At 35.9% G+C, this 13,604-nt stretch overlaps 1 protein-coding gene across 2 annotated transcripts; it reads left to right on the top strand.

The window, feature by feature from the left end:
- The first annotated feature begins 248 nt into the window (after nucleotides 1-248).
- Nucleotides 249-12,370, top strand: CFAP96 (cilia and flagella associated protein 96). 2 transcript variants are annotated; one of them, XM_062574664.1, is made up of 8 exons: nucleotides 249-399; nucleotides 2,343-2,531; nucleotides 3,587-3,806; nucleotides 6,378-6,515; nucleotides 6,597-6,672; nucleotides 7,925-8,110; nucleotides 10,137-10,309; nucleotides 12,156-12,370. In XM_062574664.1, exons 2-8 carry the CDS (start codon nucleotides 2,435-2,437, stop codon nucleotides 12,202-12,204), a joined length of 939 nt encoding a protein of 312 aa, XP_062430648.1. In that variant the 5' UTR covers nucleotides 249-399; nucleotides 2,343-2,434; the 3' UTR covers nucleotides 12,205-12,370. The 2 variants fall into 2 exon arrangements, with proteins under 2 accessions (XP_062430648.1, XP_062430647.1); XM_062574663.1 differs by having other exon boundaries at nucleotides 249-500.
- Nucleotides 12,371-13,604: the final 1,234 nt, after the last annotated feature.

Genomic DNA, 13,604 nt, shown 5'->3' with positions numbered 1-13,604 from the left:
CGATATCGCCTATTCCGCTCCCCCCCTCCCCCGCCCAAGGCAGGCACTAACGGTCACGTGACCGGCACCCCGCGCAGCGCGTGCGTGGACGGAGAGGAAGAAGGCAGGTCACTCTCTCCCTCTCCCGCGCTTTGTGCTGTTGCGCAGCCGCAGTTGCTTTGGGCCGTACCACTGTAGAGAGTCGAGGAGGGGAGGTGGGAAATCACCTGCTTGCTGTGTTGGGCTCTCCCGGCCGCCGGGCAACGGCCGCTGGGCAACGGTCGCCGGCGGGCGATGGCGCTTCCCTGGGCAGGCCCGCTCGCTGCGGCGGGACGCTCCTGCGAGTCGGGCTCCGGCAAGTGGGGATGCCTGCTTGGTCACCGTCTTTTCATACGCCGTGCGAGCGCCGTGGTGTAGGAAGTACTTACTACCTGCATCATACAGTATCTTCCTCACTCACTGTTTTGTATTATACATATTTTTCTCTCTAAATAGATATGCTCTTGCTGTCGTTTTAAAGGGTGAGGATTCACCTTGGTTTCTGCTCTCACATCTGTGCCCCTTCTGTAAACAACCCAAACTTCATCTTGAAAGTAGTTGCTTTTACTGCTGTGCAGATTTTATTGGAGAGTTCTTCTAGTATCTTATCACTCCTGTGATCTGGAGCCCTTCTGATTTCCAACCTCAGTTGGCTAGTGGCCTGTTGCACCTGTTTGTTTTGTGCCAGTGTTGCCTGGCAGCATAATTAATGCTTTTTCCTCCCAGATGTTGGCTCTTCTGATGGTTTTGTAACAGCAGGTATGCCGCACCAGGCTTGGCTTTGCTAAACTACACAGGGTCCGTTTTGAATTGCTTTTTCTTTAATTCAGGCAACCAGAATTTTGTGTAGTTCTCGAGCTTGTATTTTGTTGTTTCATGGTAGCAATGTATTAATACTTTCTCATCTTTCCCAGAAATTCCTTGGAAGACTCTCTGGAATCATGTTTGGCTGTTTATTGCTACACGATACTGCTAATGCACAGTGAAACTAGTGTGCCTCATTTCTTCTCCTTCTTTAGTCTAGCATTATGTAACCGATGAAGATATGTTGTATTTTATATTGTTTTTAGGTGAATCTCCAATGTTGGGAAAAAAATTGCTTCAGACAAATTTTTAAACTTCTGCATGCTATCCATCCTGTCAGGTCCCGTTTGCTGAGCATAAGAAGAAAATTTCTGCCCCTTCCATAGTACACTATGTTCTAGCGTTAGTATTTCATGCGTTTCCAGTGCTGCTACTTTTCTGTTCTGGCACCCCACATGCCAGATACAGCTAGTGTCTGATATTCATCTCTCTGCCTTAGTTTCTCTTCCCATCTTCCATGTTGCCTTTGTCCTCATAACTAATACCATGTCGGACTTTACCTACGCTACCTTTAATCTGTATTCCACTATAATGGCTTAACTTCCTTGTTCTCTTGTCAGCTGTATGGACACAAAAATTCAACTATTTGTGTTATAACATTGACTTTTTTTTATTTTTTAGCTATTTCTATACTTTATGATTTTCAAGAAGTAGCTTTCCCAGCTAGGTAAACCATTTCTTCTACTTAAATTTCCATTCCTAGTGAATTTACCATGTATTCTCTTCGTCCAGCAGTTCTTTCTCCGACTGATTTTAATTCCCATTTCTATTAGTTTCTATTAGTTTTAATTCTGTGAGTCAGATCCCTAGTAATTTTAGTGCTAGGCCTGCTCTGTGTTCAAGTCGCCAAGTTCCATAATCTTGTTGACCATGCATTTCCTTTAATTCTATCAGGCCCGGATGAGAGTTATGATGAGGAAAACCTGAAATTTACTATAATTTTTTTTGCATTAAAATAAACAAGAAATTGGAAGCATTTACCATGAACAGATTTTGGATTGCAGTTAAAAGGCTTCCAAATTTAACTTTTATCGTTTACCCCAGACTTGTCCATATACTGTACTTCTAAGCCAAAAATTAGAAAGTGAGTGAAAACCATTGCTAGAGATCACCCACAAGATGGAGTCTGCTTGGCATATTTTATTAATAGCTATTAATGCCACCAAAAACTCTGATCTTAATACTCTGAAGGTATCTGTTTTAATGTTTTGACCAAAGCTATGTAACTTCAGTAAGAGTTGCACCAATTGTATTACAAACAAATTAGATTTTCTCTGTCTGATGCTTTGAATTTCCTTAACAAATTAAATATTATGATGCTGTCTAAATTCCACATGGTGTATTTGTTCTGTGAGTACCAAAGCTGCCAATCACTTTTCTCAGATTAAATTTATTGGTAGTATTTTTAATCAAAAACTTCATGTGTTTTACTTTAAATAGTTATTTTTTTTTGTTTGCAGGTGTTGACTCTTCATAGACTTTTGCAGAAGAACAAGTAAGCAAGGAGGCTTCTACCTTCTTCAGTGCAGTGTACTGTCACATAGATTCAACCATGCCTGCAGATGGAAAAAGCGATATGGAGAGGATTGGCCTCTTCAGTGAAATGGGTTATATTACCATTGGAGACAGATATGTATCACACTATATGCGTAAGTACATTTAATTTTAATCACTATTTAGCAACAGGAATACCTCTGGTATCTTGCTTGCAGAAAGACTTCATTTTCTTTGAGAGGCAACTACCTTTTCAAACATGTTCTTTGCAAAGGTTGGTATTATTGAGAGAAATGCTTGATATGTTGGAATAATATATTGAAGAAAGGAAAAATCCACCACCACAAAACTGAAAAATATATGTGCATAATAGATTCATAACAATTTTTAGGATATGTATTTATTTTTAAGACTAATTATCTGCAAATTATGAGGATCTGTGCTGTTCTGATAAACTATTTTTTGTATGTGCTCTTTCAGCAGGCTTTCTATTATAAAATTATATTGTTATTAGTTTTAATTTTGTGTTGCAATTTTTGTGTATTGGGGTCTGACTTATGTGTGAGTTCCCCTCCCCCCACTCCTTTTTTGAGCAGATTCTTCTTTTCTTATTCTTGTTGTTCAATAGAATTATTCATGGAGAAAGGTATTTTTTGTAAATAGTAAGGTGTCAGAGTTTGATCCTCAGTAGTCCCTTTGAAGTGGTACCACAAAATAATCCTGACTTCTCAGTACAGATGTTTCTGCTGTAATATTCTATCAGTGATGAACATGTCCACCAGAACCGGTCTGCCAGCCCCTCACTTCTAATACACTGAGCTGCTGCAAATACAAAACACCTCACTGAAGGCACTTAACTAGACTGTCTGGTCTCACTCTGTAACTGGTGGGGAAGAGATGCTTCTCTGAAGTATTACTAGTAGTGCACAAATAGGCATCTGCTTCAGTCTGAGCCACCAGCCTAATGTCACCACTCTCCATTTCTTGTAAAGCAAGTTTAGGGATTAAAGCTAAAGCTGAGTACTGTGAATACCTTCCCATAGCATTCTCTTTCAAACACATCTAGTTGCAACATATGATTTACAAATGAAACACTGTCTAGTACATTACCAGCTCTTTGAAACACTCAGATCCAGACCTTAGTTTTTTAATGTACGTTAAGAGAAGTAATGGCATCAAATGATTATTTACAGTGCTTACTTTTTTAAAGGCCCTTTTAATGAAGCTGCAAGCAAGAACAGACAGATGTTACCTGGGGGGACCAAAACATTGTCAGCTCTTCAGGCAGGATATTTTGAGCCTCAGTTTGTGAGGATTTTCGATGGTGAAGCCTACTCAAATCCTGTTCAGCTAAGGAGGCGCTATAGATTGGCAGAATCAAAGAAAAATTTGGGCAGAGCTTTCCTTCCCACTAATGGAGACAAATTGCCGTAAGTGTTATGAAAATGTTTAAATCTTTTTCCTTCCTATATGTTAAAGATGACTTTTTGCCAATAAATAATAATGCTTGTAATGGGAATATGATATTATTCTTTTGGAAAGATATGCATGATATAGTGCTAATCACAGTAATGAGTATAGAATTATGGGTAGCAACATACGATTAGAGATAAGATGCTTGTAGAAATCAGTTCCTGGTCCTTGGTTTTATGTACTGTTTTATATATCTGTCTGCTGCTGTGAACAGCTTTCTCACCTTTATTTTTTTATTTTCAGTTAAAATGAAGATGCATGTGGGAAAAGGGTGTATATTTCATTTTAATTTGAGAGAGAATCTGTTGGCACTTGTCAGACACAGTATCTTCTCCCTTCTACTTCTGAGCCTCCCAAAATAGAGGGAGTATATATATTGCAAAAGACGTCAGGAAAATGTGCCATTAACTAAGTGTGACTTTTTCTCTCACAGAATCCATATACATTATCTTTTTGCTAGAAAAAATACTGATAATTTTATAGGATAATCAGAAGTTGTTACAGAGCTAAGGAGTATATGAAGAATAGTATTCAAATAAATGTCCTTGCTATTTGCACATTACTTGCATGACAAAGTAATGCCAGTGCAACTGATTTCAAATATCTTATTCATATGTAACAAACAGAGACTAGTTAGTCATCTACAGCTGTATAATCTTGTTCTTGTAGCTGCTGCAAGAGGATTCAATATACGTACAGGGCCTGGTTTTTGTAGTCTCATGGTTATATTTAGTTGCATCTTTCGACAGCTTTGCGTTTGGAAAGTTTGGAGTCTACCTCTTGTGTATTTTATATATTTATATTTTAGGGACTAAGGGAGCATATTTTCTGTCGTATGTTAAAGAAACAACTTAGTTTTTTAATATGAATGTAAGCATGTGTAGGCTTTCTGTTGGATATGTGTGGGCTATTTTTGGTGGGACAGAAAACGGGTGAGCCCAGTGTTCAAAAGTTCTTTCAACTACAACTTAGCTTCTATAGCAACCAAATGATCTAGCAGGATTTAAGTGCCAGAAACACCTAGACACTAATTTCAAATCTGTGTCAGTTGATGACAATTCTGTTCACTTTCTGGGTTCTGAGTTTGCTCTTCTCCACTGAATTGCTTACAACAAAAACCTGCCAAGGCACCCTGCTCCACACATTGTCTCCACAAACACACATGTTGGTTCTGGGTACAGTAGCTCCCATTCTCTTGCTTGTTGTAAGGCTCCTGAGTTGTTCTAGATGTGAACTTTGGATAGGTTCTTTATCCTCTCCTAAATCTGTACTGGCAGAGTAGCACAAAGCAGAGGCTGGGAGGGTGGTTAGACTGTCTTACTAATAAAAATCCTCAAGCAGTTATGGAGAGTGATTATATAGGTTTCTTATGTCCAAAACTGGCTCCCAGTGTAACTAAGGAAATAGAGCACAGCTGTATCAGCACTGTTTTTCTTGGCTGCCTGAATGATGAGCAGCTCTTTGAAATCTTGCACTTACATTGGAGCCAGATTTGTTGTTGGCTGCAAATTCAGAGGTTGCAAAGATGCCATGTTCTGAAGATGTGACTGAAGTCTGGGCATTTATTTTCTTCATTGGTCTATACTCTATCATTATGTTACTGGTATATAAAAAGCAAGAAGCAAAGGTGACATTTAAAGGATATCATGAAGTTTGTAAAGCACTTAAAAGCTAGGAGATGCCAGGATGAAGTTTGTTCATTGTCACTTTACCCAATTTTTGTTACATATGGGATTTTTTGACCACTGTAGATGCAGCTTAGTGGACCAAATTGCCATTCCAGCTATTTCATCAGTTTATTTCTCTTGGGCCTTTTATCCTTTGGTGGTTGTATGATTGTATTATATGGTGATACTGTATACTTCCAGCAGATACTGATTTTCAGGTTAGTCTTAAAAAAAAGATCTTTGTGAATTCCTGCAGCTTTGTGTTTCTCCTAAATGAGTTGTCTCTCCTTAATCTCCTTCAGTGAGAAGACAGAAAGATAGCCAGTCCTTAACATTGCAAGCCATGTCCAGGAAAAAAAATAAACCTCTTGGACAGGTTCCCCATGTGGCCCGCCACTCCGTGTCATAGCGACAATACATTACTGTTCTCTGTACACCTGTAGGCAAGACCATCCTCTTATCATCCTGCATCAACTCAGTTGAACCTATTGCTCTGGGTTGCTGTCAATCCAGTAGGTTTGTGGTGAACTGTGAATATGTATTTGTAGTGTTTGTGAATCAGTGTCTACCAGTGTTACTTTGTCTTGTTGAGGCAAAATTGAAACAAAACCAAAAGTCAGACTTTTTAAGCCTATCTGTGTTATTAAGGAGCTTCAAACCTTCATCTTTGCTGCCATCTATTTCGTTTGTGTCCATAATGCTGTACATAAAATCGCTGCACAGCGGATCTGAAGTTTTATGTTTATTTTTTGAGATGTTATTTGTTTGGGTTTTCTGCTTAAGATAATTTTAGTACACTAGATCTGGAAAGCTCAAAATATTTGCAAAACATTAATTAATGTGTTTATTTGCTCTTTTTAGATGCGGACTGGGCAGCTATTATGGAACCATAGGAGGTCCATATGCATACTTTAGTGCACAACTGAAAGCCAAAGAAAAATACACTTCTCCTGGAAAGAATTTTTATACTAATCCAGGAAAAAAAGGAACTGGATATGGGTAACTTCTCAAGTATTTTATTATACGTTTGTTGTTTGGTTTTTGTTTTGTACTTCTCATTCATTCATTTTCTTTTTACAGATATGCAAATGTTACCATAGGTGAACAATATCCACATGCACCTGAAGTGTATGAAGCAGAAAGAATAGAGGCAAAGGTAAAAAAACAGTTGTCTTTACTATGTATTAGTGCAATGATTATTTATTACAATTTACATGAACTTTTTATTCCCTGTGGTGTTTCCTTTTCTTGGAGTGACCAATGCTTATTTGCACAGTGGTAGAAGGAAAACAAATTAATTATCAGCCTGTAAACAAAATTAGTTATCATTAACTTACTATTTTCCTTTTAGACAACAGGGGATATCCTGCCAAAGTGCCACCATTCAGGGCTTGACCTTTTTCTTTTGTTTATTAAAGCTCTTAAACAACAATTGTAATAATGACCAAATAACACCAATAGCAAGAACAAGAATTCTACTTCTACATCGTTATAAGTAGAATGGGGCCTCATTATGCTAGATGCTGTATAAGAACAAAACTTCCTTCTTATCACATAAGATGATAGATCTAAGAAAGCTACTAAATTTGGACTGATTTAGTTAACTTGTATATTTTCATCATATGTAGTGAAAAATGGCAGCAGATATATATTTTTTTGGTATATGATAAAAACAAGATCAGAAGAAACAACTTGGTTACTGCAGCTGAGGCAAACTTGGAGTCAAAATTAAGCATTCAGTGCAGATAGTGAGGAGCACCGAGAAAAGAGGGATGCAGGATAGTTTCTTATGAACTGGGTAGAGAGAGTGATAGGGAATTTGCTCTGAGACACTAGCATAAATCACCTCAGTGATACTGTATTAGTAATGATGCATTTCATGCATCTTCTAATTGTTTGCAATGTTAGTTTTAGCCTATTTTATTTAAAAATGCAATCTGGGAAGAATAATCTACAACTCCCAAGATAAAAATGAACCAATTTAATGAGCTGCTCAGAATGTGGGAGATGTTTTTGGATATCTTATCACCAAGCCCAAGTAAATGTAGTGGCAGTATGGCCAAGGTTTTATGCAACTCGGATGCATGAAAACAGAATTTTCAAGCATGTATTTACACATGTATGCCCAAGATACAGGTACACAACACAGTTAAATGAATCTAAAATATACAATACTTTCCTAAGCATTTTCCTACTGTAATTTCCTAGTGATTGTTGTGCTTCTGGTCCATGTCTCTGTATGCTCCATTATACAGTGGGTATATAAAATACCTTGATGAAACAATAGCAAAGGAAGTTACAATGAGCATTCTCCAAGGCTGAATTTAAATGCTTTCAACTTTTCTCTTATGTGAATAATATGCAATAAAAATGCTCAAGATTATTCTTTGAAAGTACTTCTTTTACAGAAAGCACAAGAGGAACATCGGCGTTTGGTTAAAGGAGGGCCTTTCAAGTTAAATCTCTATCCCCAGGAGTATTTTGACATGAATCCTTATTTTAATAACCAACCTTTGTCACCAATGAAGCAACTCCAGGAAACTCCAGGAAAGAAAATTGGACCACCTTTTAAACCAAGTTCTCCTGCTAAAAAGGTTAGTTTATTTTATAGCTACTACATACAAGAGACAAGTATTCAGGTATTTCCTGCTACAAGCTTTGCTTAGAGTACCTAAGACAGAACTCGATGTTTGGTTTTACTATTACTGTCTTACAGGGGAAAATACAAGAGGTATTATTCAGTATACTTTGTTTTCAATTTACATAGCAATGAAATGCCTTTTGACCCAACCTAATACCAAAGAGAACTGATCACCTTTCAAGCTACTTGAAACTGGCTCTTCTATTTAAAAACCTGCATAGTGTTGTTACCATACAGTAATTGATTGTATAATGGCAGGAAAAAAGATACAAAGGTAGATTATGCAATAAACATCAGTAAAGCTGGATTACTGTTGCAAAATGAAATATGCTTTTATTTTGTACTCTCTGTATGGATTCCTTACATATTGTTTTTGAACCTGTTGATTACACCCAGCCTATTTAGGCAAAATTTTAAAGGATAGTTCCTACAAGTGTCATAGAAATGCACGGCCAGAAGAGCAGAAAGACTCAGCAGAGTGCCTCTGCTCAGGGAAAGGCTGCAATATAAACTCATGAGTTATCTGTTCTGTTTGTCTAACAGCAGATACAGATTTAGAATCAGCTTCAGAATTTGCTACCTCTTGAGTAGTTAGGAGAAAAGGAGAGGAGAGATGGGAATAAATATAGGTGGGGAGGGCTTGGGAGACATAAGAAATGAAGCCTGAAATTACTGTCATGGGGGTATATAGGAACATATGAGGCAAAGGAAATCATCCTTCATTAGTCCATTTACTAAGTGGAGATTCTTGCATTCTATAAAACAGTGAAAATATGCATACTTCATCTCTTCTATGTCTCTTGACCTACTCTTTGAGATGAGATACTAAGACCCCATTCACCTTAGGCTAAATCTTAATGTCAGTTTGAAATGGGTTTAAGATAGATAAATAAAACTCTCTCTCAAGTGACTCTAGATACCTAATATAGTTACACTCCCTCAATCTGTCACTTTTCTGCTCTTAATTTTGGAGTTCTGTTTAGCAATCATTTAGTACTGTGCTCTGCCAACCACCATTTTCCAATTACTCTGTCCTTCACTGTTGAGTGATTTGATTGACCTTGATTCATCTTAGAAGATTATGCCAGTGATGAAAATATAAGTATTCAGAAAAAGGCAACAAGAATGCTTATGCATACATTATGCTGTGTTCAGCCTCACAGATAAGGCATCTGAGATCTTCAGGAATGTTGATTTATTCCTAAAAGTCAGCTGCTGAAAATTCAGCATGTCCTTTGGCTGACAATGCTGCTGATCCTGGCTCTCCATTTTTCATGCCATATATACTGTCTCTGACTATTTAAATTGTATGTGCTTCCCAGGCTACTGCACATTTCCTTTTTGCTATATAAATTCTTCTGGGGAAATGTCTTCACTTGTTTCAACTGATTTGTTGCATCACTTCCTTTAGCACTTTTCAGGAGTGCAGCCTCAACACTCTGGCATTTAGCTATACTAGGGGATTGCACAGAATTAAGAAGGTCTCTACATATCTGTTAACTAAAATTTCCCAATATTTTAGTACTAATGGGCACGATGTTGCTAGGAAAAGCCAGTCCTATAGGTCAGAAAATACACTGATGATAAGGCCCAAGTCTTTCCTTTTGTAACAATCTGTAAACTTGTGGACATGAGGGTGTGCTAGCAAACTAATAGTGACTTTAAAATACCATTTTTAGCTACAGCATAATAGTTCATTTTAGTGAGCTTATGTTTTTACTTTTTCCATCACACTTTTAAGATCCTTTCTTCATAATTCAGGAGACTTGTAAACCAACATTTTAAATCAAGAATTCATCAACATAATTACTAAACTTTTCCCAGGAGTTTCCAATGCAAGTTTAAGCAGCATGTGGTTTCTGTTTTTTATATAATATGATGCAGTCTGTTAGGCAGTATTCATACCTTGCTTTTACATAAAAAATAATTAAATCACTTATGTTATAGATTGACAATTAGAAAAGTTTTCTCTTTTTCAGCCAGGGGGCATGAAAGGAGGTACATTTGATCCTTATCCAAGCCATTCTGCTGACCCTTATGTAATTAAAAAATCTATGGCAGTCACAACTAATAAACGGGGACAGATTTTTCATCCTCCTGCTGGACCAAAAAGCAGACCTATTGCAAGCATAATGACTTTAAATGTCACAAGGTAAGCCACTTTAAGTTCATGTTTCATGTATGCTGTCAGCCAAAGGTCATTAGCCCAGCTGTTTATTACTGTCCAAAGTAATTGAATCTTTTAAAACTAACTAATTAAAATTATACACAAGTAATTAGGTTTCCTTTCCCTTGGGAGGAACTAACTATTTGCAAAAGGATAAGATATAAGGAACTTGACTTTCAAGATTTATTCTTGCTTTCTTTTTGTAAATTCAGGTTATTTTAAAAGGCTGTACACATTCTAGTGACCTTTGAAACTGAGCTGTACAAATATAGTGTTAAAATAAGTTTTAAAATTTTTCCTGACTTGCTAAATATAAAAAGACCCAGAATGTTCTGTGTTTAAAAACAAATTTCTTTTTTGTTTTCCAGTATGTTTATAGAATATAATTGGCTCCCTCTACTGGCAAACATAATACTAGGTGACCTAAGCCTGTGAAGCTTTTGAAACTGTGTTATTCAAATTAGTTATCCTAACTGTAAAGATATCAACATGTAACGTTAAAATTTCTGTAGCAAGGGTACAGAATGTATGTGTATATAAGGGTGTATGAGCACATAGTTCATTACTTTTTAATCTTGGTGAGGTATAATTTATATTTAGAATGAACTTATTTTCTCTCTTTGCTTCTATTATAATTCAAGCAGATAATCAAGACCATGTTCTTTAGGATTATTTAGAGAAAATACTTTCAAATGCACACTTCTAAGATTTGCATATAGAAGAGCTAAGTAAAGATGCATGTGTGGGGGGTTTTTGCATGTTTGTTGTTTTGGGGGGTTTTATTTGCATGCTTCAGCAGTAACATGAAATATCTAAGGAGAATTTGATTAGTATTTGAAAAAGGTGTCCTAGTGGAATCTGTTTCACATCTGTGATTTGGCTGGGGATTTCATTTCATTATTTCACCATGTACCTGAATTTGCATGATCATTTTTTAAGTTGCAGAGACAGTTTGAAGCTTTTATTTACACTGAAGAGGCTAAAACAGAAGCTACATATTGTTCCTTATTGCCTCTTACTACTAAGTGAAAATAAGAAATAAGAAGATAGGTACGCGAAAAACATTGGTAACTAGGAACACCTTCCATGCATGCGCTGGTCCTTTTAAACTATTGGAAAGAATGGTATACCGGTTGAGTAGCCTTTTTATCAGTGTAATTGTTCATACTATTATTTTACCAACTGATTAAAAGATCATATTTCCAAATGAGATATTTTATTGGAAAAAAAATTTTATATGTGAAGTAGGTCTTAAAATTGAAAGGCAGGTGATTATGAAGAATTACTATGTGTTTGCAGATACAGTAATGACAGATTCATTTAAACTCATTTATTTGTAAACTCAGAACAAATTCAAATCCAACTGAATTCCCACAGAGAAATTAAAATTAGTATTTAAAATTCTCCACTACTATTTCCCTCTTAAGAATTTTAAAAAATGTATTTTTTGCTTTATTTTCTTAAATTTAATAGAATGAGAATTGTGAATTGCACTTATTTTAAGTGTGAAACTCACAGCTTCTAGAATTTAAGAAATGCGCTGGGAAATATTTTTTCAAAACACCTGCTTTGGGTGTTGCTTCTGTTTTCTTTTGAATAGAAATTCTATCTTCTGATATTCAGATCCTAATCCTACAATTAGATTTGCTAGTGTGGATTCGTGCTCTCATGTAGAGTTCTACTGAAATCAATTGGTATTCACAAGGATTCAGGTCATTAAATATTTTTACAGGATTGGGGATAGCCCTTTTTCTCATCTTTTACAAAAAAAGTGTTTTGTACAAGGATATTCTACACATTTAATTAATGTTTCTCTTCATTTATTTTTCAGATCATTAAATGTAATGAATTACAAGACTGCATGCTTGACATCATATTAGGTAAAAACATATTAGGTGAAATAAAGTGTATACTCTTTAGACTCTGAACTCTTAATATGGTTGCTAGGCAGAACTCTTAATATGGTTGCTAGGCAATGTTTGAAGCAAATAAAAATTGGAAAAGTGAAATTAAGACATATAGGGCAATCCAATCTGTTTAATTATTGAGAATACAATCTTTTGTTTGTAAATCTCAATTTAAAATAAATTTAAGATTATGTATTTACTAAGTCCAAGGTTAGATTTTTTTATAAGCTATTTTTATATCTTACTGCTTAACGCAGTTTCTGAAATGTATTTTTACAAAACCTTATAATATGTAATTTAGATTTTAAAGTAACTACATATTGCAGTGGAGGAAAGAGCATATCTTTTAAAGTGAGTATGATATATATATTTTTACCAAATAAGTCACATATTGCCAATAGTGAAACTAAGGTCACTGTTTCCCTTTGGAAGAAATAAAACTTGATGTTTGTCTCAACCCTACTGAATCTATGTTTGTGTGAGAACTGTCTTAAGAAATATCTTTTAGTTACAATGAGTGTCTCAAAATGACCAATACCATGTACTATTCAATATCAGACCACATGTAGCCCTTTATAAAGGCAGTCATCTCTATTTACCAGCATCTATTTACCAGTCCTTCTGACAACTCTTAAGTGCTGCTATATTCCCCAACAGCAGCTCAACTTCACTTTGTGTACATGGAAGGATCCTCAATCTCAGCTGTCTTGTGAACTAGCTACTTTCCAGATGGAACTGCAATCCCAAACATATTTCTTACCTGCATTTTAATAATTTCTGTCAGGATTGGTATGAAATGCAAGAAAATTCTTTTTGTTAATCATCAAAGCTAATTTATTTAAAAAAAACAGCATTTATGTATCCAAGTTATTATATGAAAGCAACATGTCTGTATTCACTTTCATTAAGGATTTATCTCACCACTGTAGGGTATTCTTGGAATGCTGTTCTCACTGATATTAGTAGTTTTTAAAGAAGTCCACACCAGATATCATAAACAATGGCATAAATGCAAATTCTTTCTTTTCTTTTCTTCTTCTTTTTCTTTCTTTCTTTTTTTTTTTTTTAAGAAAAAATGGCTAGGCATAAATTTTCTTAATTTGAGATCAACAGGACCCAACAATATTTTAAATATAAATTTATACAAAATTTTTGATGTTTTCTCTATCCAAAACCTAGGACAGATAGAGTTCAATCCTTCCTTGTTTATACTGTGTACTAGATAATGGTACCTGTGATGATCCCAGGTACTCTAATGTTATGTTTTTGTAAGAATGTCAGGGAAAATATGCCAATGGTGTTTACTGGTGAACTTTCCAGACTCGGCATTCCTAGGTAGATTGAAATGTACTGTACTTCTTTCTGACTGCTGT

The sequence above is a fragment of the Rhea pennata genome, chromosome 4, assembly GCF_028389875.1.
Source record: "Rhea pennata isolate bPtePen1 chromosome 4, bPtePen1.pri, whole genome shotgun sequence".
Lineage (NCBI taxonomy): Eukaryota > Metazoa > Chordata > Aves > Rheiformes > Rheidae > Rhea > Rhea pennata.
The sequence above is the reverse complement of the archived record's forward strand: the minus strand, read 5'-3'. Positions and strand labels throughout refer to the sequence as shown.